We start from the raw sequence: 26944 nt of genomic DNA on the forward strand, positions 1-26944 counted from the left end.
GGGACATGTTATTGTGGTATGAAGTAGTAGCATAATAAATAATAATAGGTTAACGATTAGAAGAGCATGGATTGGATCATTTTTCTCTTCATCAACAGGCTGGTTGACACCCCTCCTAATCACTTATTTGTTTGCATGAAGAACGCAGCAGGTATGTTGGCTGCTGTCTGTGATAAAGAACAAACTGTTCCAAAAATGTGTTATTTAAGTCATCTCCACTACTTCAGAGCAGGTGATAAGTTTTACATATTATTTATCAACATTTTTGTCCACTGAAGCAGCTAAGCAGTGGAAGCACAAACAATCGTCCCCTTCCTCTATCACATCACGTCACTGCTGATTCACAACTGTGTCATTCACTCGTCACTAACTGCAGTCAAACAGCTTTCCCAGATAGAAGATACATGTATTTTATTTGAATATCTGTGACTGTGTCCAAATGTTTAACATATTAATCCAAAATGTTTCACAAAAACAGTTTCCCAAAATGTTATACTATAAATTATTCACAAAAGAAGGATTCCCAAAATCTCTTTTAGTCAACAATTTTGGATTAACATGTTGTATGATACTAACACTAATCTCCGACAGGATCCCTATATTGCATTTGGCAGGTTCAGTCGGCTATTGTCAGGCGTGGTGTTGTTCATACACACCACTCAATTACAGAGGTCAGAGGTCAAGCCGCTAGCAGTAATTGAAGTAAATGACAAGCTTGGCATTCAAAATGGCCCCAATAGCTGGCAATTCACTGTTGAGCCATAGGACAAGAGCTTCTTGTAAATATTACCTCTCATTACAAATGGGGACTTATGTATCCTATGTCCCCATCTTTGTTAACCCAACAGTAACTGTGTCACTTATGGCTGGCCTAGACTGGATTGGTGCTACTGTGCCTCAGTGTGTGTGGTATGTTTGTAATTGTCAATAGGTGGTCTCTTGCCATTCCGGGCACAGTCAAAGTCACACGACTCCCATCTCTCTATCTCTCTTTCTCTCTCTCTGGGTGTCACTCCATGGACGTGGCGAACACTTTCAAGTGTTTACTGCAGCACCAGTCATATGATGCCCCAGTCCCAGAAGTCTCTGGTAGACCTGACAAAGATAGCAGGATCATATTCACTAGGCACGAAATGGAAGCAAACGGTCCTGAACAGTGAGGCACTATCTGAACTTGTCCAATACTTGACACTTGTTTATGTTTTCGGTTGTACACCAGTTTTAAATGTTTTGCTACTGTGTGCTCAAATGAATACCACCCAGGTAATTCTCCCTGAAGCCAGCTAGCTCCAATAAATGACTCACCCTACAACATATTCTCAACCCACACATGGCATCTTGGACTTCGAGCTCAAACATGCAAGGAGTATCCAATGAATGATATAACCAGTCCGTTTTCACTGTAGTCATTTTTTAATAAAGATGTCTATAATGTACATTATAGTTCCGGACAACTTGATGTAGCTTCGAGTTTTAGACTTCTGTATGCAGAACTGTAGTCAGGATTGTTTGAACATGAGGAGGTGTTAATATGCACATGTAAACAAAAGTGTATTTCCATGTTGAACCCAAAATAATACTCTCCCATTCCTACTTTTATTTTGTTATCTCAGAAAGGTTTCGCTTCAGGGCTGCTAAGGCCAGAATTTTGATAGCGCACAGGGCTGCGGGCCAGAAGGTCGTGGGTTCGCAGACCACTGTGGACAAGAGTAGGGGTGGACAGATCATCTTTATAGTAAAAGCATTGCATGGATCTATCATCATATTTACATGTCTGAGAAAAAATGGCCTTCTATAAACATTTCATGCAATTCTACATCATTTTACATATTAGCAGAATATTTTTTAATACCACACAAATTACCGAAATTACAGGCTAATAGGCCTATGTGTTCATTATCATGTTGTCATATTTCTCCAATGCCAAATCAGTGTGTTTTGTTTGCAAAAAAACTGTCCCTGCTTGCAAATAATTCAATCTGAGACATCATTTGGAATCAAAAGTTAGACCTACCTTGCTCTCCACCCCAAGCAGAGGAGACCAACCGACGCAGAAATATTTAGGCCTAAGCTTTAACTGCTGGCTACTCTTCTTCCGTGCTTAACTCAACGGGAGAAGGTCACAAGTGTTTCCCTAAAACCTGTCTGGGTTTAAACATCTTCTATTGTATAGAAAGTGAATAGCTTATTCAATTGATAGTGACAGAATTAGATTACTTCCCAAGCAAAGTCAATGTTTTGTCTCCTCAGCTATAGGTTGTAACTCAACCTCTGAATGTCAAAGAAACAAAACAATGATATCCACATATGCATCTGAGTTACGTCTTTCCCGGTTATTTTACTTTGTTTCTAACATCGCGGACTAAGGCACTGCCATAGATCACGTTATATATTCGGATCCATTTTATTTTAACAACGCCTGTGCTTTTTTGCAATTTTCCTTCTTGATGCATTTGACCCAATCAGTTGTGTTGTGACAAGGTATAGTCGGTATCCAGAAGATATCCCTATTTGGTAAAAGACCAAGTCCATATTATGGCAATAACAGCTCAAATAAGCAAATAAAATGTACAGTCCACCAAAACTTCAAGACATGAAGGTCAGTCAAACCAGAAAATGTCAAGAACTTTGAAAGTTTCTCCAAGTACAGTCGCAAAAACCATCAAGTGCTATGATAAAACTGTCTCTCATGAGGACCGCCACAGGAAAGGAAGACCCAGAGTTACCTCTGCTGCAGAGGATAACTTCATTAGAGTTACCAACTTCATAAATTGCAGCCCAAATAAATGCTTCACAGAGTTCAAGTAACAGACACATCTCAACATCAACTGTTCAGAGGAGACTGCGTGAATCAGGCCTTCATGGTCGAATTGCTGCAAAGAAAATAATGAAAATAAATGTGTCCAAACTGTGTGTGTGTGTATCTGTGTGTGTGTGTGTGTGTGTGTGTGTGTGTGTGTGTGTGTGTGTGTGTGTGTGTGTGTGTGTGTATATATATTTTTTTGTTGTTGTTGTTTTTAAATTTTATTCTGCAGATTTTTAAGGGGTTGCTACAGAACCCTCAGCACCCCTACTTCCCGTGGCTATTGTTCAGTCAGGATCAGGCTCAAATTTCATCCTTGAAATTAGGCACTGGTCAAGGAGAGCGTTTAGTATTTTTTAAATATAGTCCAGGGGAGGGTCATGTCATTTAATTTGTAATTGATAACATTTGTAGAATTAGTTGCTTATTAGGCTATATCGATGTGTGCCTGATGCCGCCCCTTATCTCTGCTTCCCCGCAGTGCTCGCAATATCAAGTGTGCCTATAGGCTATTTAGCGTGGTTCAAGCAAATTATCAAATCGTATTTGTCACATGTGCTGAATACAACAGGTGTAGACCTTACAAGCCCTCAACCAACAATGCAGTTTAAAGAAGAAAAAAAAATATAAGAAATAGTTAAGGAGCAACAATAAAATAACAGTAGTGAGGCTATATACAAGGGGTTCTGGTAGGCTACCAAGTGCATGCTCTGAGAAGCACAGAGCAAAGCTATATATCTCTAAGATAGCTGATGTGGTCGTGGGTTTGATTTCCACGCAAAAAACAATGTATGCCATCACTACTGTAAGTTGCTCTGGATCAGAGTGTCTACTAAAAAGGAATGAATAGACCACTTCACTTTTCACATAGAAATAAGTTGCATTTGCAAAGTATTTCAAGAAACTGGAAAACATATATCAAGCAAGTATTTTTATATTCCACAAGTATTATTAGATTAACTGTTTTGTACAGATAACAATCAGACTCAAGTTACAAATGCTGGTAAGCACTGGGCCTTTACTAGTCCTGTATTAGCAGACCAATATAGATGTTTTTTTACTTTTTTTTTTATTCTGCAAATCGCAGCACCCCCAACCCCCCAAAATACTTCCCGCGGCTATGCCCCCTGCAGCCCTGGATTAGTGAAGCAGTGCACAGTAAACTTGTACATTAGCAAGGGGCTGACGTTTGATCAAATTGTGCCCCCTTGTGGCATATTGACAGAACACCTTACACTTGAAAAGCTACATGATCCATACACAGTACCATCCATTATACATCCATTGTATCACCAACACCATTTCTGAACTCCAAATCCACCCTTGGCCACTACCTGAGGCACTGCTGTAGAGCTTAGGTTTAAGCTGGAGTATTCGCTTTGCTGTGATTTCTGACAGGCAGAGTGTAATTTTGGCCATTTAACAATACAATACATACAATACAACTTTATTTTCCATGTTACAGCGAACAACCCCTGATAGCATGGTCTCTGGACAGCACACATCACATACAGTTGAGACAAGCATGGGGTTAAGCTGCTGTGCAGTGCCCCTGGATGGAGAGCATGTTGTGGGGGTAGCCCATTACACTCGCACCCGTATACAGGTTGAAAATGGCAGATTTGGGCAGTTTTGTAAAGTACTTAATTAAGTAAAAATACTTTAAATTACTACTTAAGTAGTTTTTGGGGTATATGTACTTTACTTTACTGTTTCTATTTTTGACAACTTTTACTTCTACTTCATTATATTCCTATAGAAAATAATGTACTTTTTACTAAATACATTTTCCCTGACACCCAAAATTACATTTTGAATGCTTAGCAGGACAGGAAAATGGTCAATTTCACTCACTTATCAAGAGAACATCCCTGGTCATCTCTACTGCCTCTGATCTGCTTCATTTGTAAAGTGATGGAGTGTGCCCCTGGCTATCCATCAATAAAAAATGAAATAAAAAAATTGTGCTGTCTGGTTTGCTTAATATAAGGGGCTTGAAATTATTTATACTTTTACTTTTGATACTTAAAAAACCTCTACAGGATCGGTGGGTCCCCTGCGGGACGGTTGAGCTAACGTAGGCTAATGTGATTAGCATGAGGTTGTAAGTAACAAGAAAATGTCCCAGGACATAGACATATCTGATATTGGCAGAAAGCTTAAATTGTTGTTATTCTAACTGCACTGTCCAATTTACAGTAGCTATTACAGTGAAAGAATACAATGCTATTGTTTGAGGAGAGTGCACAGTTATGAATTTGAAAATGTATTAATACACCAATCAGGCACATTTGGGCAGTCTTGATACAACAGTTTGAACAGAAATGCAATGGTTCATTGTATCAGTCTAAAACTTTGCACATACACTGCTGCCATCTAGTGGCCAAAATCTAAGTTGCGCATGGGCTGGAATAATACATTATTGCCTTTCTCTTGCATTTCAAAGATGATGGTACAAAAAAAATACAAAGAAGCGCATGTTTTTTTTAATTTATTATCTTTTACCAGATCTAATGTGTTACATTCTCCTACATTCATTTCACATTTCCACAAACTTCAAAGTGTTTCCTTTCAAATGGTACCAAGAATATGCTTATCCTTGCTTCAGGTCCTGAGCTACAGGCAGTTAGATTTGGGTATGTCATTTTCGAAAAAAATTGGAAAAAAGGGGCGGAGCCTTAAGTTTATTTAAAACCAAATACTTTTAGACTTTTACTCAAGTAGTATTTTAATGGATGACTTTCACTTGAGTCATTTTCTTTTAAGGTATCTTTACTTTGACAAGTATGACAGTTGTGTACTTTTTCCACCACTGGATTTGGGCACTGATAAACGCCTAAAATGGAATGCAGTGGCTGTACAATTACATGCTACACATGACGTCAGAGCTCTAGCTCTGCCCTTCACAGCACTGTATGGGTTTTGACTGACAGGCGTTCTGAACTTGAGCACCTTGTGTGACAAGAAGTTGCTCCCATCCCTCCCTCTAATCGGGCAACTTTTGCACATTATTTGTTATCTGAGTGAGGAAAATGTTGTAAATGAAGAGGGCTCTATGTATTTTGAAAGATAAGACGTTGAGGATTATAATAAATACAAGCAAGCCAAACACCCGTGAGTCCAAATGTGCACTTCGCATATCCATAGCATAAAACTCATGTCATATACAGTGTCAACGTTTATGATCACTGTGTTTAATGTATTGTTACAAGATGACTTGGAGTCATACGCTGGGTTGTTCTGAAAATAATGAGCCTACGTTTGTCCGTTGTGAAGAAAATTCTCCGCAGCACACGCACCTGAATCCATTCATGACTCCTTTCTAGCGTGCCAAAATTCAGTTTCTTTGAATTGAATTGTGAAAGCCTAACACTGTAATATAGTAATATATATTATAATGTAGCTATAATGTTGACAAAAGAACAAGCTTTCAAATGATTCCCACCTGACACAGATTGTGATTTATAATGGACCGTTTTTGGATGGCTTAAACAACAGTAATTGTGTGATGGCGGGGATGCAGGGTTTTGTTCCATCCTAAACAACTACAAGTGTTATCCTCAACAGCGCAGGTAGGAGAGCTCAAAAAAGCACCTTACAGATGAAGACTCTCTTCTTTGAGTCATAAAAATCGATTTTAAATGACTTAGGAACTATGCACACTTTGGAGAGCTGTGGCCACACCAGTTAGTCCTCTCACTCAAATATTGTTATCATATACTGAATGTATCCAGAGTATTTTCAGATTTCATTCTCACAAATGCAGCGAAAAGTACACTAAATGTAAAATGCACTTAAAATCAACAGTGTAATGTTTGGTTTCGGTCTTGTGTTTAGTCCAATAATTTTCTCCAAACTGTTCCCTTTCAATTGCTACCATGGTTATACATACAGTGGACGTCGGAAGTTTACATACACTTAGGTTGGAGTCATTAAAACTAGTTTTTCAACCACTCCACAAGTTTCTTGTTAACAAACTATAGTGTGGATCAAAGAGAAGCCAATTTAGACTATTGAGATGTACCCTGCAAGAAGAGCGTGTCTGTCTTCTCCTTTGAGCAGTCTATAATTGGTTGCGTTACCCTGCTCAGACGTTGCATGCGTTAACCAATGGTTGCATGCCACGTCATCGACTTGCTATAACATATGTGGTTAACTGATATGTAAAATACCTATCCAGGCATTGTAAGATTTGGCAGGCGTCAGCAACGCCTGAGCAAAGGAACAGTCCCTATATCTTCATTTGATATCCGGAGGACTTTACCCTTTGGAACGCTGCACCAATCAGGGCCTGCCTAACCAGAATGACCCCGCCCACAAATCTGCATATAATTGCACCCACTTCAACTAATTCGGCTATTGCGGTTGTGCCTTTGAAGACTGAACATTAAAAAGATTCGCTGCTAATTTTAAAGGAGCTTTTATTCATCCACAGACGTTTTGATCTTAATAAAAAGATGGACAATGACAACACAATCTGTCCAAGGTTGATACAAAAACGTTTACTCTGTATATAAAACACACACACACACACACACCCACACCAGATATCAGAGTAACTGTTTTTCTTTTATTCATTGCGGTTCTTTCACACATGCCTAAATATACTGTATTTACATCATCATTAAAATCACCTGAATCTCCACTCAAACAGCCAGAGGGAAAAACCATAGCAATTTAGTTTTAGAGAAGTTTCTTGTCCCAGTCCAGCCTACCATCCCAGCCCTCCATCACATATGAGGGATGGTTCCAGATCCAGGCAGAAGGTCCGGTTTGTCTCCTCCCGTCCCCCCGCAGGCTTTCCCCTCCCTGGGGCTCGCTAGTCCCTGGAGGCCCCCGATCATGGAGCCCAGGGTGCCGAAGCTGCTGGCACAGTGCTCCACCTGGGCTGACACGGACACACACAGGGCCCCCTGCTGGGCCTTGGATCCCTGAGGCACGGGAGTGGTAGCATTCTCACTGAGGCTCTGCACTGTCACACAGGACTGAGAACAAGAGAGGGAAGGGGTAGAAGGATGGAAGGTAGGAAGGAAGGGAGAGTGGCAGAGAGAGAGAGGGTAGGAGAAAGAAAGAAAGATAGGGGAGGAAAAAGTTGAGAGAGCTAGTTCCAATTTTGGGCTGATAATCAACAGGTGTAATACATTAATGTACAAACGCCGTTTGCCTAGGGTGTAATGCACTCACGTTCGCCATAGAAATGTCGCTCCCCACCAATGTCTTCTTCTTTCTGGCTAGATTGGGGTTCCAGTGGCACACAAGACTGTCGTTCTGAACACTGTAGTTCTTGTGTCCGATCAGCCAATATGTGTTCATTTTCCCCTTACCCTGGGAGAGAGGCGGATAAAATACTTTAGATGATTTAGTATGCTCGCTTTATTTTAAGATGCGCAGTAATGTATACTAAATCTTGAAATCAGCTGAATGCAACAACAGCTTTAAGTACAACTTTTGGCTATTCATAGCCTTTAATATCACTCCATAAAAGTGGAGTAGCTCAGATAATGACTGTTGAACAACTCATTTACAATCCGACAGGATATCAGGATAATGAAGAAGTCAACTGTCATCACACCAACATTGAAGAGAGAAGTGGTGTGTAATGAACTGTAAATATAATAATTTTCATTGAGTGCTGGTGAAGTGTTTAATTATGTGGAGTTGATCCAGACTCTAATTAACAAGTTAAAAGTGACTCAAAGCCCTCAGTGTGACTCATTGACCCATTAGAGCAGGGGTGTCAAACTTATTCCAGGGAGGGCCTAATGTCTGCTGGTTTTTGTTTTTTGTTTTTTCCTTTCAATTAAGACCTAGACAACCAGGTGAGGGGAGGTCCTTACTAATCAGTGACCTTAATTCATCAATCTAGGACAAGGGAGGAGCAAAAACCCTCAGCCTGCCGTGGAATGAGTTTGAGCAAAGGAGGATATACACCGAGTGTACAAAACATTAGGAACACCTTCCTAATATTGAGTTGCACCCCATTTTGCTCTCAGCCTCAATTTGTCGGAGCATGGATTCTACAAGGCGTTGAAAGCATTCCACAGGGATGCTGGCCCATGTTGACTCCAATGCTTCCCACAGTTGTCAAGTTGGCTGGATGTCCTTTGGGTGGTGGACTATTCTTGATACACACTGAAAATTGTTGAGCGTGAGAAACCCAGCAGCGTTTTTACTTTTAGATTTAACCTTTATATAACTAGGCAAGTCAGTTAAGAACAAATTCTTATTTACAATGACAGCCTATCCCAGCCAAACCCGGACGACGCTGGGACACACAGCCTGTGGTGCACTTGGCACCTACTACCATACCTACTACCATACCCTGTTCAAAGGCACTTAAATATTTTGTCTTGCCCATTCACCCTCTGAATGGCGCACATACACAATCCATGTCTCAATTTTCTCAAGGCATACAATGATTGAAGTGGATTAAACAGGTGACATCAATAAGGGATCATAGCTTTCACCTGGATTCACCTGGTCAGTCTCTGTCATGGAAAGAGCAGGTGTTCCTAATGTTTTGTACATTCAGTGTAAGTGGTACGTATCAATCTGAGTGGTCATAAGTTCAAAATGATATCTTATTAAACTGTCAAGAGGAGTGAAACAAGGTTGTCCACTGGGGCGGTGTGTCACAGCATCATCGAACTGAGCTTATGGCCATCAAAGTTTAGCTATTAAAATTTGATCCAACAACAATACCAAGGGGCTAGAAATCCAGGGCTTATTAAAAACAAAGTTGTCATTGTATGCTGATTACTCATGTTTTCTTTTAAATCCGCAATTTGGATCCCTACCTGGCCTCATAGAAGATCTAGATTATTTTTATAAACTCTCTGGATTATCATCGAACTATGATAATATTATTGTCATAGTTATAATACTTATCACAATTATCATACTTATCATATTTACTTATGGCCCTGCTTACAACATTTTTTTTAAACGATATAGGCAAAACATATTCCACTTTATTTGGAACAGCAAGCCAAACTAAATTAGATGGGACTATTTATATAATTAATATAAATTTGGAAGGCTGACATTATTAGAAGCATTAGATCACTTGTTTTGGTACTGTAGCTTTTTATTGGTTACAGGTTCAGGAATGGCTGAAGAATTGCAACATTTACCTGGAGCTAAGTCTGCAAATAGCATTGCTGGGTGACTTAAAAAGCCATTGTCAATTGATCAATAATACTCTTAATAAACATGTTTATCTTTAATTTACAATCTGTAGAAACTATGAGAATTCAAACTTTCTGAACTTTTCTGAACCATTACAGCACAGTTGAAAAATATACAGCAATTAGAAATCAAAACTGGATGGTTTTCAGAGATAGATGGGAGGGGTTGAGGATAGCTGAAGGGTGTTGGAATACAATCAAATAAAAACAAATAAAAAAAAGATAACTAATGTAAAATATACTGCGTTCGTAAAATGTATATAGTATGTACAGTGCATTCGGAAGGTATTCAGACCCCTTCCCTTTTCCACATTCTGTTACGTTACAGCCTTATTCTAAAATGGATTAGCTAGAATCTAGCTAGAATTTGTAACATATTGTACATTTTGCAAATACACAACATATAATGAACTCTGCAAAAAAAGAAAGGTCCCTTTTTCAGGACCCTGTCTTTCAAAGATAATTCGTAAAAATCCAAATAACTTCACAGATCTTCATTGTAAAGGGTTTAAACACTGTTTCCCATGCTTGTTCAATGAACCATAAACAATTAATGAACATGCACCTGTGGAACGGTCGTTAAGACACTAACAGCTTACAGACGGTAGGCAATTAAGGTCACAGTTATGAAAACTTAGGACACTAAAGAGGCCTTTCTACTGACTCTGAAAAACACCAAAAGAAAGATGCCCAGGGTCCCTGCTCATCTGCGTGAACATGCCTTAGGCATGCTGCAAGGAGGCATGAGGACTGCAGATGTGGCCAGGGCAATAAATTGCAATGTCCGTACTGTGAGACACCTAAGACAGCGCTACAGGGAGACAGGACGAACAGCTGATCGTCCTCGCAGTGGCAGACCACGTGTAACAACACCTGCACAGGGACAGGAACAGGATGGCAACAATAACTGCCCGAGTTACACCAGGAACACACAATCCCTCCATCAGTGCTCAGACTGTCCGCAATAGGCTGAGAGAGGCTGGATTGAGGGCTTCTAGGCCTGTTGTAAGGCAGGTCCTCACCAGACATCACCGGCAACAATGTCGCCTATGGGCACAAACCCACCGTCGCTGGACCAGACAGGACTGGCAAAAAGTGCTCTTCACTGATTAGTCTCGGTTTTGTCTCATCGGGGGTGATGGTCGGATTCATGTTTATCGTCGAAGGAATGAGCGTTACACCGAGGCCTGTACTCTGGAGCGGGATCGATTTGGAGGTGCAGGGTCCGTCATGGTCTGGGGCGGTGTGTCACAGCATCATCGAACTGAGCTTGTTGTCATTGCAGGCAATCTCAATACAGGGAAGACATCCTCCTCACTCATGTGGTACCCTTCCTGCAGGCTCATCCTGACATCACCCTCCAGTATGACAATGCCACCAGCTGTACTGCTCGTTCTGTGTGTGATTTCGAGACAAAAAAGTCAAAATGTTCCATTACCGTACTTAGAAGCATGTTAAACGCTGTTTAAAATAAATGTATGGTATTTTTCTCGTAAAATAGCGATAATATTCCAACCGGACAATAGTGTATTCATTCAAAGAGGAAAGGAAAAAACAGCGTGCACGCGAGAACGCGCATATCCAATCTCTTTGTCCCCAAGCAGACCACTGAGAAACTGAGCTACTATACTCTGCCCAGAGACAGGAGACGGCTCAATCCACTTTCTGAAAGCTTTAGACAGCCAATGGAAGCCTTAGAAAGTGCAATGTAACCCCACATATACTGTAGTTTCGATATAGAATCAAAAGAAGAATTACAAATTCTCAGACAGGCCACTTCCTGCTTGGAATTTTCTCAGGTTTTTGCCTGCCATATGAGTTCTGTTATACTCACAGACACCATTCAAACAGTTTTAGAAACATCAGAGTGTTTTCTATCCAAATCTACTAATAATATGCATATTCTAGTTTCTGGGCAAGAGTAGTAACCAGATTAAATCGGGTACGTTTTTTCATCCGGCCGTGAAAATACTGCCCCCTATCCTAAACAGGATATCATACTAAACAGAGTGCCGTGATTTACATACAGAACAATACGAAATAATCTGAGACCAGATTGAGATAGATCATCCACTACTGGAATGCTATTGTGAAGTGGCAAGGATACATCGTAAAAGGTTATCTATCAATGGAGCTTCCTTCCCTTCATGTTCAATATGGAACAACTCCTTGTTTGCCACAGGTGGAAAGACACTGGCTAATATTACCTGGCAACACCAAAATATCAGTCAGGTGGGGCAGTTTGTAAGGGACGGAAATATTATACCATTCCAACAGCTGATATCAGAGTTTGGCCTGAATAATATAGCATTTCTACATTGTTTACAGCTCAATGCTGTGTATTTTCTCAAGGGTTATTTATGTGGGATCTAAAAATGCTTTAGACAACAAACTGAGGGATGTTGCTATTGGTAAAGGAACGTTTCCGCCCTATAGAAGCTGATTGGCCCTCCAGGACTATGACAATGGACTAGATGTTCACTGGGACACTATCAGAACACATGTAAACCATAGAACATAACCTAAATATATCAGTTCATAACCTAATGAATCAATTGTTTATTATGTTGTAGACGCATGTATGCTGATCCTGGTGATTATGGGTGCACTCGCTTCCATGCCGACCGGGCGTCCAGTGGGGCCTGGTCCATCCCGTCGGTGGAAAATCGCTTTGGGCTTCGCCCGGTCGACGACTCGGCGCGGGTGGGGGGCAAGCACACCCACTGATAAGAGCAGCCATTTGTATTGAGACATCTTAGTGACCGTGCATAAATATGTCAGTCTAGATATGAAGTCATTGTTTTAGCAGTATCCACATCATTTTTAAACTACAGGAACAATAAACTATGGAACAATAAATCAGCACAATCTACTTTCTCGGTTTTTCAAATTGCTGGTGTCTTAGAGCTAGAATTGGGATCATGTGCAGTGCCTTCAGAAAGTATTCACACCCCTTGACTTTTTCCACATTTTGTTGTATTATGGCCTGAATTGAAAATTGATTAAATAGAAATTGTGTGTCACTGGCCTACACACAATACCCCATAATGTCTGAAATGTCTTGAGTCAATAAGTATTCAACCCCTTTGTTATGGGAAGTTTTAATTTGTTCAGGAGTAAGAATGTGCTGAACAAGTCACATAGACTCACTCTGTTTGCAAAAAGTGTTTAACATGATTTTTGAATGACTACCTCATCTCTGTACCCCACACATCATCATAAGTCGAGCAGTGAATTTCAATCACAAAGACCAGGGAGGTTTTCCAATGCCTCGCAAAGAAGGGCACCTATTGGTAGATGGGTCAAAATAAAAAAATATCCCTTTGAGCATGGTGAAGTTATTAATTACACTTTTGATGGTGTATCAATTCACCTAGTCACTACAAAGATATAGGTGTCCTTCCTATCTAAGTTGCCGGAGAGGAAGGAAACCGCTCAAAGATTTCAACATGAGGCCAATGGTGACTTTAAAACAGTTAGAGTTTATTGGCTGTGACAGGACAAAGCTGAGAATGGATCAACAACATTGTAGTTACTCCACAATACTAACCTAAATGACAGAGTGAAAATAAGGAAGCCTGTACAGAATATGCATATTGTTTGCAATAAGGCACTAAAGTAAAACTGCAAAAAATGTGGCAAAGAAATTAACTTTATGTCCTGAATAAAAAAGTTTTATGTTTGCAGCAATTCCAACACATCACTGAGCACCACTCTTAATATTTTCAAGAATGGTGGTGGCTGCATCATATTATGGGTATGGTTGTCATCGGCAAGGACTAGAAGAAAAAAAAAAGTTGGCTAAAAAGAAACAGAATTGAGCTAAGCACAAGCAAAATCCTAGAGGAAAACCTGGTTCAGTCTGCTTCCAACTTACACTGGGAGACAAATTCACCTTTCAGCAGAACAATAATATCTATGTGTGCTAAGCTCTTAGAGACTTAGCCAGAAAGACTCACAGCTGTAATCGCTGCCAAAGGTGATTCTAACATGTATTGACTCAGAGGTGTGAATACTTATGTATATTAGATATTTCTGTATTTTCAATAAATTTGCTAAAATGTCTAAAAACGTTTTCACTTTGTCATTATGGGGTATTGTGTGTAGATGGGTGAGAAAAAATATCAATTTAATAAATTTTGAATTCAGGCAGTAACACAACAAAATGTTGAATAAGTCTAGGGGTATGAATACAGATACAAAAAAGTATTATGTAAGGCAATGTACAATATGGAAACTTTAAACAAGGAATTTGTGGAAAGTGCATGGAGGAAGCCATCTTTATGCACCTCTGCCATTGTTTTGTGTACTGTCTATACACAACCTTTCTCTCAATACAATAAGGCCAATGTTTCTTAATCCCTGTCCTGGGGACACACATTTTAGTTTTTGCCCTAACACTACACACCTGATTCCACTAATCAACTCATCAAACATTTGATTAGTAGAATCAGGTAGTGCTAGGGCAGCGTTTCACCAATTCGGTCATGGGGACCCGAAGGGGTGCACGTTCGATGATTAGTTGAATCAGCTGTGTAGTGCTAGGGCAAAAGCCAAAATGTGCACCCTTTGGGGTCCCCAGGAGAGGATAAAGAACTACTGCCATAAGGCATTCTCAGCAGTTTCCTGATGGGATGTCACTTCTTGCAGCTGGGGGGGAAGTAATACATAAGGTGATGGGTCAGGTCATAGGTTAGGTTAGCCCTTTCATGGCTCCAATGCTACATTGGAGTCATTCCACGTCCCTTTTGATTAGCTAAGGTGCAGTGGTGAAAGTAAGCCAGTACTGTCCGGGATGGAGTACTGGCAAAATAAATAATAACGGTACACCGTACCGATTAAAGATTAGCCAATTGCAATAATAAGGCCAAAGATTTCAATGAACCCGAAGGCTTCTACACTGGAATTTATCATTACGCATGTCGACTGCATAAAACGTTAGCTAATGAACTTGAAAAAAGGTGGTATACGTGTGGGCTCGTCTCTGCGCGCAGACAGCAGTGGAAACAACCTATACTCAAGCCAGGTTACAAGTGTCTCAATCGCCAAACCTCATTACACTTTCTGGTGTTTTTCTAGCATATGTCTTTTTCCATTCCTCAAATGGCTGGTGGAATTATTTTAGTGGATGAACGTGTGCAGGTAGCCTACGGAGCCTTCAAAGTGATTTGTTTGACAGTCAGATGAAAATGTTATGACTGGTTCTGCTTAACAGTATGCCACATATAAAAAAATCTTTAAGAGTCTATTTGACGCACCCGTGTGTCAATCTATGTAACGTAATAAAAAAAATCCCCATCAAAATCCTTCAGTTCAAGCTAGAGAAATCAGTTTTTTTCCTCTGACGACAACGTCTCTAGCGTCTGAACGGTTTGGCCTACAAACTAATAAGAACACTCTATGGAAAAATGTGACTCTCACGAAGACGATGATGTTCCCTGTTTTGCTTTCTGACTCGTCTGAAGTCGGTAACGCTGATGTGCCAACTTTTGTCTGTAGCGTCTGAACCGTTTGGGCTACAAACTAATAGGACCACACTGTGGAAAGGGGACACTGTCACGAACTCGATGGTGTCAAGTCATGGGAGTCATCTGAATGGAACCGATACAAATTAATAAAAGTATGGAGGTAGTATTGTGCCAACAAAAATAAGATGTTAAATATGGGTCCAAAATATTTTATGAGCTTTCTTATATCTCCAAGATACAGTGCATTCAGAAAGTATTCAGACCCCCTGACTTTTTCAACATTTTGTTACATCCTTATTCTAAATGGATTACGTAAATGTTTTTCCTCATCAATCTACGCACAATAGCCCATAATAACTAAGCAAAAGCAGGTTTTTTAAAATGTTGCAAATTTATTATAAATAAAAAAAGATACCTTATTTACATAAGTATTCAGACCCTTTGATATGAGACTCAAAATTGAGCTCAGGTGCATCCTGTTTGCATTGATCATCCTTGAGATGTTTCTAAGACTTGATTGGAGTCCACCTGTGGTAAATTCAATTGATTGGACATGATTTGGAACGGAACTGTCCGTAGAGCTCCGAGACAGGATTGTGTCGAGGCACAGATCTGGGGAAGGGTACTAAAAAATGTCTGCAGCATCAAAGGTCCCCAAGAACACAGTGGCCTCCCGCATTCTTAAATTAAAGAAGTTTGGAACCACCAAGACTCTTCCTAGAATTGATCACCCGGCCAAACTGAGCAATCGGGGGAGAAGGGCCTTGGTCAGGGAGGTGACCAAGAACCCGATGGACACTCTGACAGAGCTCCAGAGTTCCTCTGTGGAGATAGAAGAACAACCCTCTGCAGCACTCCACCAATCAGGCCTTTTATGGTAGAGTGGCCAGACAGAATCCACTCCTCAGTAAAAGGCACACCGCTTGATGTTTGCCAAAGGGCACCTAAAGGACTATCAGACCATGAAAAACGAGATTCTCTGGTCTGATGAAACCGAGATTGAACCATTTGGCCTGAATGCCAAGCGTCACATCTGGAGGAAACCTGGCACCATCCCTACGGTGAAGCATGGTGGTAGCAGCATCATGCTGTGGGGATGTTTTTCAGCGGCAGGGACTGCAAGACTAGTCAGGATCGAGGGAAAGATGAAAGGAGCAAAGTACATAGAGATCCTTGATGAAAACCTGCTCCAGAGCATTCAGGACCTCAGACTGGGGCGAAAGTTCACCTTCCAACAGGACAACGACCCTAAGTACACAGCCAAGACAACGCAAGAGTGGCTTCGGTACAAGTCTCTGAATGTCCTTGAGTGGCCTAGCCAGAGCCCGGACTTGAACCCGATTGAACATCTCTTGAGAGACCTTAAAATAGCTGTGCAGCGACACTCCCCATATAACCTGACAGAGCTTGAGCGGTTCTGCAGAGAATGGGAGAAACTACCCAAATACAAGTGTGCCAAGCTTGTAGTGTCAAAACCAAGAAGACTCGAGGCTATAATTGCTGCCAAAGGTGCTTCAACAAAGTACTGAATAAAGGATCTGAATACTTATGTAAATTTCATTTCAGTTTTTTATTTTTGAATACATTTGCAAAAATGCCTAAAAAACAGTTTTTGCTTCGTCATTATGGGGTATTGCGTGTAGTTGGATGAGAGGAAAAAACAATTTAATCAAATTTAGAATAAAGATGTAATGTAAAAATGATTATTTTTTTTGAAAAAGTCAAGGGGTCTGAATACTTTCTGAATGCACTTTATAGGACAGACACTTCAAAACTCCCACAAATGTCATGGGACTCATCTGAAGGTAACCAGTACCGGTTTAAAAAACAAATGGAAGTATGAAGGTAGTTTTGTGCCTACCCCCAAAAAAGAGGTTAAATATGTGTAAAGAATATATATACAGTACCAGTCAAAAGTCTGGACACACCTACAGTGAAGACATCAAAACTATAAAATAACACATATAGAATCATGTAGTTACCAAAAAAGTGATAAACAAATAAAAATGTATTCCACAAATTCACTTTTAACAAGGAACACCTTGTGCAAAGCTGTCATCAAGGAAAAGGGTGGCTACTTTGAAGAATCTGTTTAACACTTGGTTACTTTGGTTACTACATGATTCCATATGTGTTATTTCATAGTTGATGTCTTCACTATTATTCTACAATGTAGAAAATAGTAAAAATAAAGAAAAATCATTGAATAGGTGTGTCCAAACCTTTGACTGGTACTGTATATCATTCACAAGTGATAGGCTAATATTGTCACTCATTACACTATTCTTGATTTAATCTTGTCTTAATATATACTAAATAATATATGTGTGAAATTTGTTTTTGATTTAGAATGGACCATTATCATGCACCTGTCTCGAAACAGGGGCAGCGGAAAAAAATACATGCACTTAAATAGCGAATGGAGAACGCTTTTCCGGTGGGTTCATTTTCATGCTAGCCAGGTAGGCTATACTCCTGTTGTAAAGAGAAGCCATGTGCTTAATATTAGGAAAGATGAGAAATAAATAGGCTATAGTAGGCCTAGTCTATAGAAAGCTGATGGGACCCCCCTCTTTTTAATAGAGGCCATCACTCAGTTGTCTCACGCAATTGCATAGCATATAGAAATGTTGCGCAACATGAGCTCATGCTCACATGAAGTGTTTGATTCGATTTTTGATTACATTTGCATTGATGTCAGAGTGATTAGAGGGACAATATAATGCTGAGTGTCAGGCAGTTAACAGGTTTGGTAGGCTACTAATGACCATCAGCAGCATCAGAGCTTGGAGAAGCCTAATTACCGTGACTAAATGGTCACGTGGAATTTGACTGCCTTCATGACTCGTGACCGCTGGTGTGGCGGTAATACGGTCACCGTAAAAGCCCTACTGACGACTCATACTAAATTATTCCGCTGCTCTGTCGTTTGCTACATACCTTAGTCTGAAACTGCTATCATCGTCTTTTGTGGTGACCAGGGGCACGAGGGGTGTTGCACAAAAAGTCTTCAGCAATTGGATCATCTCTAAACAATCAAAGCCAATGACGAATTTTCAAACTGCTGCTTTACCCATGTGTGTTCTGGCTCTGGCCCAAGCCATTGGTTTCTGGACCAAATGTATTCATACTCTGTGAAGTGCTCAGATCCAGACTCATTGCGGAGAATTAACCGTGGGCGTGGCGTAGTGTTTGGACAGATCAAGGAATCTGGGTAGCCAGGCAAGATGAAGCCTATTCCAGGACTAAAAATATAACTATATTTCCCTCAAAGAGAACTTCAGGGGTATGCTATTATTCCCCAGTGTCAATAGAAGAGCCTTACCTTCACCTCGATCTCTCCTCTCAGCTGGAGCTCGTAGGCACCGTCCTTCATCAGAGCCAGGTATACGGCTGAGCTGGCGTGGATCCTCTGAGCTGACACCCACACACACACACACACACACACACACACACACACACACACACAGAAAAGTGGAATGTTTGTACGAAAAGAGAGGAGAGTGTGTGTGTATGCACGCATGCCGTACACCTACGCAGGCTGGTGGACTCCATTCTAGAGGCTGTGTTGACAGTATCTCCAAACAGGCAGTATCTGGGCATCTTGTAGCCGACAATGCCTGCCACACATGGACCTGGGGCAAGGAGAGCAAATGAAGAGAAAGACAAGCCTGCTACACCATAATATACTCACTGGTATTTACTTTGATAATAACCCTAGGTTATAGATAGATAATCAGGTTAAAGACTTAAATCAAACCTACCACAGCAATAAGTATGCAATATATAGTATATACACTGAGTGTACAAAACATTAGGAACACCTTCCTAAAATTGAGTTGCACCCCCTTTTGCCCTCAGAACAGCCTCAATTGTTCGGACGAAGGACTCTACAAGGTGTTGAATGCGTTCCACAGGGATGCTGGACCATGTTGACTCCAATGCTTCCCACAATTGTGTCAAGTTGGCTGGATGTCCTTTGGGTGGTGGACCATTCTTGATACACACAGGAAACTGTTGAACGTGAAAAACCCAACAGCATTGCAGTTCTTGAAACACTCAACCCGGTGAGCCTGGCACCTACTACCATACCCCGTTCAAAGGCACTTAAATATTTTGTCTTGCCCATTCACCCTCTGAATGGCACACATAAACAATCCATGTCTCAAGACTTAAAAATCCTTCTTTAACCTGTCTCCTCCCCTTCATTTACACTGATTGAAGTGGATTTAACAGGTGACATCAATAAGGTATCATAGCTTTCACCTGGATTCACCTGGCCAGGCTATGTCATGGAAAGAGCAGATGTTCCTAATGTTTTGTACACTCAGTGAATATTACCACACATAAAGTTCCCTCAGGAAATGAAAATTGTTTGAATTGAATGAAATATTGCTTGCATTCCCATGTCTGAAAACTCTAAGCATCAGCCTGTTAGGTGAGTTTATCAGGTACTTTTCCAGCACCTAAAACTATTATGTAATTTGAACATGGGTTAGAAAGGTGTGTGTGGTGTGTGCGTACGTGCGTGCATAATGTGTGTGTTCTCTCACCTGTGTGTATGCCTGCGCGAAGCTGCAGTCTCTTGTTGGGCATGTGGGGGATTGCCACCTGTCTAACTGCCGCCACCAGGTCCAGCGACATCTTGGCGATCTCATCAGCGTGCTTGTCCCCATTCCTCTCAGGCAGCCCACTCACCACCATGTAGGCATCGCCTATCGTCTCCACCTGGGGGAGCAAATACAATGGGTCCACTCATGATAAATGAATTTCAGATAGGTCGGAAACATCCCAATACTCAAACTTACACACTATTTAGTATGAAGTGACTTATTGGCCATGCATACTAAATAATATGTTAGTATGTAGATTGGGACATAGGCAGTGTCCGATTACACATAATTGTGTTTTAAATAGTAGGCGCTTTGTGTATGCAAAAATAGAACGTTTTACAGCTTTAAATGCCAGGATGTCACACTTATTTAGGCTTTTTGTCTAGTATGAATTCGCTGCACACTATTGAGTGGTCTTATCAGACCCACATATGTTTGACAACAGCTAATAATCAGATAAGGGGATGGGCTGTATCAAAATGAAGGAATGAGGGGGAACAACCCCATTGCGAATTAGATGATGCCTTCTCAGCTTAGTATGTTGATATTTGTTCCGTTTTTGTTCAAAATAGTATGTAGTATGGGTAGTACAAAGTATTTAGTTTTGGTCCAATCCAATCTCCATGTAGGCTACCCCAGTTCAGTCTTACCTTGTAGACATCATAGGAGTCGATGCGAGTGTCGAAGCACATGTACAGGTTGTTCAGCATCTCCACGACTTGCAGAGGGGTGCAGGAGGCCGAGATAGTAGTGAAACCAACGATATCAGAAAAGAAAATAGTCACCTGTAGAGAAAAACATTTTTAAGATGTCTCTCTTGGCCTCGTTAAATTGCGAGCGCTAGTACAGTCAGTACATTGTAATTCTATTAATTTCTCTCTTATTTATGCCCATAGGAGGATCATGTGCACATGCCCCCTCAGATTTGTCTTATTTTTAATTTTTCAAATTAAATTAATTACTAAACAATTTTAAGCCAACGTTTTGTCATAATTATTTATAAAAATATGTGTCAGCGGAGGGGGCACACTAACTGGACCAGGCAAAGAGTACCCCCCCCCTATTCTCCCTAGTAAGATGGGCAGGACTCACAGGAGGTGTGCTTGTAAATGAATTTGATCAAGCTATGTATGTTGACTATTGATTCCTTCTTAATGAATAAATCAAATTAAAATCTTTTGTTGTTTCTCTGTAATACTAGCCACCTAGCAATTTTATGAAGTAACTAGCTTCCAAGCCATTTCAGGCTATCAATCAAGTTAGACCAGCTTGTCTAACTACACTATATATACAAAAGTATGTGGACACCCCTTCAAATGAGTGGATTCGGCTATTTCAGCCATACCCGTTACTGACAGGTGTATGAAATTGAGCACACAGCAATGTAAACTCCATAGACACACATTGGCTGAAGAATTACCTTACTGAAGAGCTCAGTGACTTTCAACGTCGCACCATCATAGGAAGCCACCTTTCCAAGAAGTCAGTTCATCAAATTTCTGCCCTGCTAGAGCTGTCCCGGTCAACTGTAAGTTCTGTTATTGTGAAGTGGAAACGTCTAGAATCAACAATGGCTCAGCCACGAAGTGGCAGGCCACACAAGCTCACAGAACGGGACTTCTGTGTGCTGAAGTGCATAAAAATTGTCTATCCTTGTTTGCAACACTCACTACTGAGTTCCAAACTGCCTCTGGAAGCAATTTCAGCACAATAACTGTTCGTCGGGAGCTTCATGAAGTTGGTTTCCATGGCTGAGCAGCCGCACACAAGCCTAAGATCACCATGCACAATGCCAAGCGTCGGCCGGAGTGGTGTGAAGCTCGCCACCATTGAACTCTGGAGCAGTGGTGTGATGAATCACGCTTCGCCATCTGGCAGTCTGATGGACGAATCCGGGTTTGGCGGATGCCAGGAAAACTTTACCTGCCCCAATGCATAGTGCCAACTGTAACATTTGGTGGAGGAGGGATAATGGTTTGGGGCTGTTTTTATGGTTTAGGCCCCTTAGTTCCAGTGAAGGGAAGTCTTAATGCTACAGCATACAATAACACACAGACGATTCTGTGCTTCCAACTTTGTGGCAACAGTTTGGGGAAGCCCCTTTCCTGTTTCAGAATGACAATGCCCCATGCACAAAGCAAGGTCCATGCAGAAATGGTTTGTTGAGATTGGTGTGAAAGAACTTGACTGGCCTGCACAGAGCCCTGAGCTCAACCCCATCGAACACCTTTGGGATGAATTGGAACGCTGACTACGAGCCAGGCCTAATCGCCCAACATCCAGTGCCCGACCTCACGAATGCTCTTGTGGCTGAATGGAAGCAAGTCTCTGTAGCAATGTTCCAACATCTAGTGGAAAGCCTTCCCAGAAGAGTGGAGGCTGTTATAGCAGCAAAGGGGGGACCAACTCCATTTTAATGCCCATGATTTTGGAATGACATGTTCGACGAGCAGGTGTCCACATAATTTTGGTCATGTAGTGTATCTTAGCTGGCATGCTTGCTGGCAAGGTTGTTATACTTTAGAAATGACTGAAATTGCTTTAATTATTTTGTTAGGATACTATATACCAGTGCGGCAGTTGTACTAAACTCATAAGGTATAAAAGTTCTTATGGAATTAATGTAGGGAGGAGGTCAGAGACCTGGCCAGGTGGTGCCAGAATAACAACCTATCCCTCAACGTAATCAAGACAAAGGAAATAATTGTGGACTACAGGAAAAGGAGGACCGAGCATGCCCCCATTCTCATCAACGGGGCTGTAGTGGAGCAGGTTGAGAGCTTCCAGTTCCTCGGTGTCCACATCACCAACAAACTAGAATGGTCCAAACACACCAAGACAGTCGTGAAGACGGCACGAAAAAGCCTATTCCCACTCAGGAAACTAAAAAGATTTGGCATGGGTCCTCAGATCCTCAAAAGGTTCTACAGCTGCAAAATCGAGAGCATCCTGACTGGTTGCATCACTGCCTGGTACGGCAACTGTTCAGCCTCCGACCGCAAGGCGCTACAGAGGGTAGTGTGTACGGCCCAGTACATCACTGGGGCTAAGCTGCCTGCCATCAAGGACTTCTATACCAGGCGGTGTCAGAGGAAGGCCCTAAAAATTGTTAAAGACTCCAGCCACCCCAGTCATAGACTGTTGTCTCTGCTACCGCATGGCAAGCAGTACCGGAGCGTCAAGTCTAGGACCAAAAGGCTTCTCAACAGCTTTTACCCCAAAGCCATAAGACTCCTGAACAGCTAATCAAATGGCTAACCGGACTATACATTGTGTCCCGCCCAAACCCCTCCAGCCCCCCGCCAACCCCTCTTTTACGCTGCTAATACTCTCTGTTTATCATCTATGCATAGTCACTTTAACTAATCCTACATTTACATATTACCTCAAATAGCCCGACTAACTGGTGCACCCGCACATTGACTCTGTAGCGGTACCACCTGTATATAGCCTTGCTACTGTTATTTTTTACATTTAAAAACAAATATATATATATATATATTTCTTTACTTATCTATTGTTACCTAATACTTATTTTTTTACTTAAAAACGGCACTGTTGGTTAAGGGCTTGTAAGTAAGAATTTCACTGTCAGGTCTACACCTGTTGTATTCGGTGCACATGACAAATAAACTTTGATTTGATTTTGTGCATAATGTGCATAATTAATTGAACTGTTAAAGAGGTATGCTTAGATAACATTTTTTACATAGAATTAGGCATTATGACTCTAGATTTCAAGAAAATCTGTTTCAGGTGTTTAAAAAAAAATCGAAATTCTACGACTTCCGATAACCCCCCCTCCATCAACACGTACTTTGTGTCCCCTCTAAAATAATAGCTGCATGACTCCATTAGTTGACGCCATTGTGATTTCAATCTACAGTATTTTACAAAAGAGACAGTGATCCACGGTAAACATGAGCAAACCAATGGCGTGTCATTTCTAAGTGTACTGCACAGTCATATTGTATACTTATAGTGTCTTTGTTAAGCACAATGAGGGTTCCCCAGGAATCTGTCTTATGGCCTTCACTGTTTAGCTTATATGACCTAAGACAGTATGACCTTCCTCATGTGTGTCATGATGTTGATACACAAATGTATGCAGATTATACTCTTGTGCTAATATTGTGTTCCATTTTCAGAATGTTCCATTGCTGGAACTCAAAGAAGCCTGTGTAAAAACGGACCACATCTCCTTTGGTAGCTAATAGCCCTGAGCAGAGTGCTTTTGGCCCAGCTGCTTCAAGCACCTCAATGAGCTGGATGCAATTTGCACCTGCGTAACCCGTTTTATCTCCTAATGAATATGGAACACCGTAATTATAGGTAATTACAAGAACAATAAGAACAAAGAAACCAAATGCAGGGATCATTCAGCGCGTTGGTTTGGTGATCTTGCCAAAGTACTGCACCAATACGGTCCTTTACAAGGCCCTCACACTCATTTGTTTCAATGCTAAAAGTGATGAGGAAGAGGGGGGCGGCACCTTGTGCCAATGTCACAGAGAAAGTGTATAATCTTGCTGATATTTAAGTTGGTTATAGACATTTTAAAGAGTTTCTTTAACTTTAAAGTTGTGGTTAGAATATGCTATAAAGAAAACAGGATTCTTGAGAGGTTATTTGCTCTACACAAATAACCCTTTTCTCTTCCAAATGGTTCTTTATAATGTTGAGAGGGATTCACTGAAGGGTTGTGGCTAATTTTGAATTCCTAACTCTCCAGCATAACCAGATAGTGATGACCATGGGATATGGAAATGAAGACGCAGCAAGAAATGGAATTGATCGACATGATGGAACTGAAATCCCAAATCTGCTCAGATCAATCAAACCCACCTTCTCATAGCTCTCCGCCTCCACGTGCTTCTGCTGTCTCAGCTGCTTGGCTACGGTCTTGGGCAGCATCTGGTGCAGGAGGTCCTCGGCCAGCTGTCTCTGGCGCTTCAGGTCCTCGGTCCTCTCCTGCAGGTTGCATGCATAGTTCTGGATCCACTCTGTCATCTGCTTGAAGGACACCAGCACCAGCGGATAGATCAGGCAGGCCAATGTCAACAGGGAGATCCGCATGCTGAGCCCTGAGAACATGGCCCTGGATCGGAGCTTCAGAGCTGGCAACGCCTCAGCCAGCAGGCACGCCTGGGTATCCCTCAGAGCCTGGATGCCAGTCTGAGAGCCTGTGAGGATGCCCACTGTTCCCACCGTGCCAACCGCTGGTATCTGCCAGGGGGTGGAGTCAAAGATATATGGGTCGACTTTGAGGCTGTTGGTCAGGTTGAGCTTTAGGTGAACGTTCTCCACCCAGCAGTCCTCTAGCGTTTCTGACAAGAGCTGGGCAAAGGTTAGACGGCTGAGTGCGTGGATCCACTTCTTGTGAAAGTCACCTTGGGTTCCTACGGAAGGGAGTTCCCTGAACTGGTGGTTGAGTTCCAGGAATGTGACCATCAGTCTCAGTGAGAGGACATCTTTCCAGTCTGAAAACTGCTTGACCTGACTAATGTCCTGTTCCATGTCCCCCCAAATGTCCAGGAGTCTGACAATGGTCAAGGAGAACACGGACATGTCATTGTTGTCCTCAACTCCCCATGTTGTGTTCAGAAATTCTGTCAAATCTTCCCTAAGTTTCTGGCAGAACTCCACCAACTCCTCGCTGCATGGGTGACCCTGACTGTTTTTGTGGCCCTCCATATCAGTGCAAAGTCTAATAATCACTGGTAAAATGCTAGTCAGTGGACTTGTACACTTTTCTTGGTGTGTCTCGTTACTCCTGTACTTTCTGCATAGACTTCTCCTGTTTTGGAGGTCCCCTATGAGTTGGAGAATAGCAGTAGTCCTGCATGAAGTCAGCTCGGTGACAGCGGCCTCTGTGGCACGCAGCAGGTCCAAGTTGGAGCTGAGGTCGACGGAGACTGAGCCGAGCAAAGCCAGAAACGAGAGCAGACAAGCAGTCAAGATGCGACGAACAGTGCGGTTACTGCCGAGACACAGAGAGAGAGAGAAACTGCAATATATAGGACCAAAAGGAAATAAGGATCTGATTAAATAATACAAATAATAAAAATAGATTTTCAATATGAAATATTATAAAATTATACCATTATCATATAAAAACCTTGGAATCAAGGCTGAGTTGCTATTTATTGGTGAATTAATAGATACGTGTAGGATGTAAATGTTTGATTACACTTAGAAAAAAAGTTTCTGGACAGAACCAAAAAGGGTTCTATTGCTTGCTTCATACACTGAGAATACAAAACATTAAGAACATACGCTCGTTCCATGACATAGCTTTCACCTGGTCAGTCTATGATTCCTTATTGATGTCACTTGTTAAATCCACTTCAATCAGTGTAGATAAAGTGGAGTAGACAGAAATCCTTCTTTAACCTTCACACAATTAAGGCATGGATTGTATATGTGTGCCATTCAGAGTGTGAATGGGCAAAACAAAAGATTTTAATGGGGTACATTAGTAGATGCCAGGCACCGCGGTTTGTGTCAAGAACTGCAATGCTGCTGGGTTTTTCACACTCAATAATATCCCATATGTATCAAGAATGGTCCACCACCCAAATGACACCCAGTGCAAATCAGTATTAGGAAGGTGTTGCTAATATTTGGTATACTCAGTGTATATGACATTTGTAGGGTTATTTGATCAGAACCCCATGGGTTCTTCACTGAACCAAAATGGGTCCCACGTAGAATCTTTGGGCTCCATATAGGGTTCTATATGGAATCAATGTCCTTTTTGGTTCTATCCAGAACCTTTCTTTCAATGAGTGTAGGCTAATAAATTAGTCCACTTACTCTATCAAATAGGCTATCTTTCTGCGAAAAGGCTAAAATAACGTAGCACTTTATAGG

The 26944-nt window shown here is 41.3% G+C and overlaps 1 protein-coding gene across 1 annotated transcript; it reads right to left on the reverse strand.

Annotated features, from left to right (window-relative positions):
• Window positions 1-7533: 7533 nt before the first annotated feature.
• On the reverse strand, window positions 7534-25588 carry LOC145860003 (uncharacterized). Its single transcript, XM_082959727.1, has 7 exons — window positions 24917-25588; window positions 20722-20856; window positions 20012-20186; window positions 18995-19093; window positions 18784-18875; window positions 7988-8128; window positions 7534-7788 (listed from the first exon to the last, which is right to left on the reverse strand). Exons 1-7 carry the CDS (start codon window positions 25586-25588, stop codon window positions 7534-7536), a joined length of 1569 nt encoding a protein of 522 aa, XP_082815853.1.
• Between the last annotated feature and the right edge of the window lie 1356 nt (window positions 25589-26944).

Source organism: Salmo salar, chromosome 13 (genome assembly GCF_965601325.2).
Source record: "Salmo salar chromosome 13, fSalSal1, whole genome shotgun sequence".
NCBI classification, from domain to species: domain Eukaryota; kingdom Metazoa; phylum Chordata; class Actinopteri; order Salmoniformes; family Salmonidae; genus Salmo; species Salmo salar.